This window comes from Perkinsus marinus (assembly GCF_000006405.1).
Source record: "Perkinsus marinus ATCC 50983 genomic scaffold scf_1104296973888, whole genome shotgun sequence".
Taxonomy (NCBI): domain Eukaryota; phylum Perkinsozoa; order Perkinsida; family Perkinsidae; genus Perkinsus; species Perkinsus marinus.
This window is the reverse complement of record NW_003201274.1, coordinates 1-1,040: the sequence shown is the minus strand read 5'-3', so window position 1 is coordinate 1,040 and position 1,040 is coordinate 1. Positions and strand designations below refer to the sequence as shown.

The following is a 1,040-nucleotide window of genomic DNA, read 5'->3' as shown; positions in this document are numbered from 1 at the left end:
AACTTGTAAATGCTCTCGGTTTAGCGGTTCTGCGGTAATCACAATGAACCTCACATTCTCAGGGTCTATTCGGAGTCACCTCTGATGTTATTGTATAACACAAACTACTGCCTGATTCTGCGAGACTCCCCATTCGCGAGGTGTTGGATTATGACGAAGAACGCGAGACCAGAAACGTGTTGCAACTGAACATTTTAAGAGTCAGTTAACATTTGATGCACTGAAATCCCCCTATTGAGAATCTAATCGATACAGCTCAATTCCAATATCGTCCCCCTATATTGAACGCGAATACAACAACATCGTTTAGGAAATTGGCATTCAGCCATGAAGGAAGGTTGTAGATCAGAAAAATGGCTGTAGCATATCTATTTATGCAGTGGCGTCAACCTTGCTCATATGAACAGCGAGGTCAACAAGACGGTTGGAATAACCCCACTCGTTATCATACCAGGAGACGAGCTTGACGAAGTGCTCATTAAGAGCGATACCGGCCTTAACATCGAAGATGGAAGAATGCTTGTCGTTGCACATATCAGTGGAGACGACATCATCATAAGTGATACCCATGACACCCTTCATGTCACCCTCACAGGCCTCCTTGACGGCGGCAACGATCTCGTCGTAGGTGGCAGCCTTCTCGAGACGGCAGGTAAGATCGACAACAGAAACATCAGGGGTAGGGACACGGAAGGACATACCAGTCAACTTACCGTTGAGAGAGGGGATGACCTTACCGACGGCCTTGGCGGCACCGGTGGAGGAAGGAATGACGTTGGCAGCAGCGCAACGGCCTCCTCTCCAGTCCTTACCACCCTTTGAGGGACCATCGACGGTCAATTGAGTGGAAGTAGTAGCGTGAATTGTGGACATGAGACCCTCGACGATACCAAAGTTGTCGTTCATGATCTTAGCAAGAGGGGCCAAGCAGTTAGTAGTGCACGAGGCGTTGGAGACAACCTTGAGATCGGACGTATACTCCTTGTTGTTAACACCCATCACGAACATAGGAGTGTCATCCTTAGGGGGAGCAGAGATGA

The 1,040-nt window shown here is 48.4% G+C and overlaps 1 protein-coding gene across 1 annotated transcript; it reads right to left on the bottom strand.

Annotated features, from left to right (window-relative positions):
• Window positions 1-372: 372 nt before the first annotated feature.
• Pmar_PMAR019384 (glyceraldehyde-3-phosphate dehydrogenase, putative) lies at window positions 373-1,008 on the bottom strand (the record flags this gene model as incomplete). Its single annotated transcript, XM_002765968.1, has 1 exon — window positions 373-1,008. The coding sequence occupies one exon, from the start codon at window positions 1,006-1,008 to the stop codon at window positions 373-375; it is 636 nt and encodes a 211-aa protein (XP_002766014.1).
• Window positions 1,009-1,040: the final 32 nt, after the last annotated feature.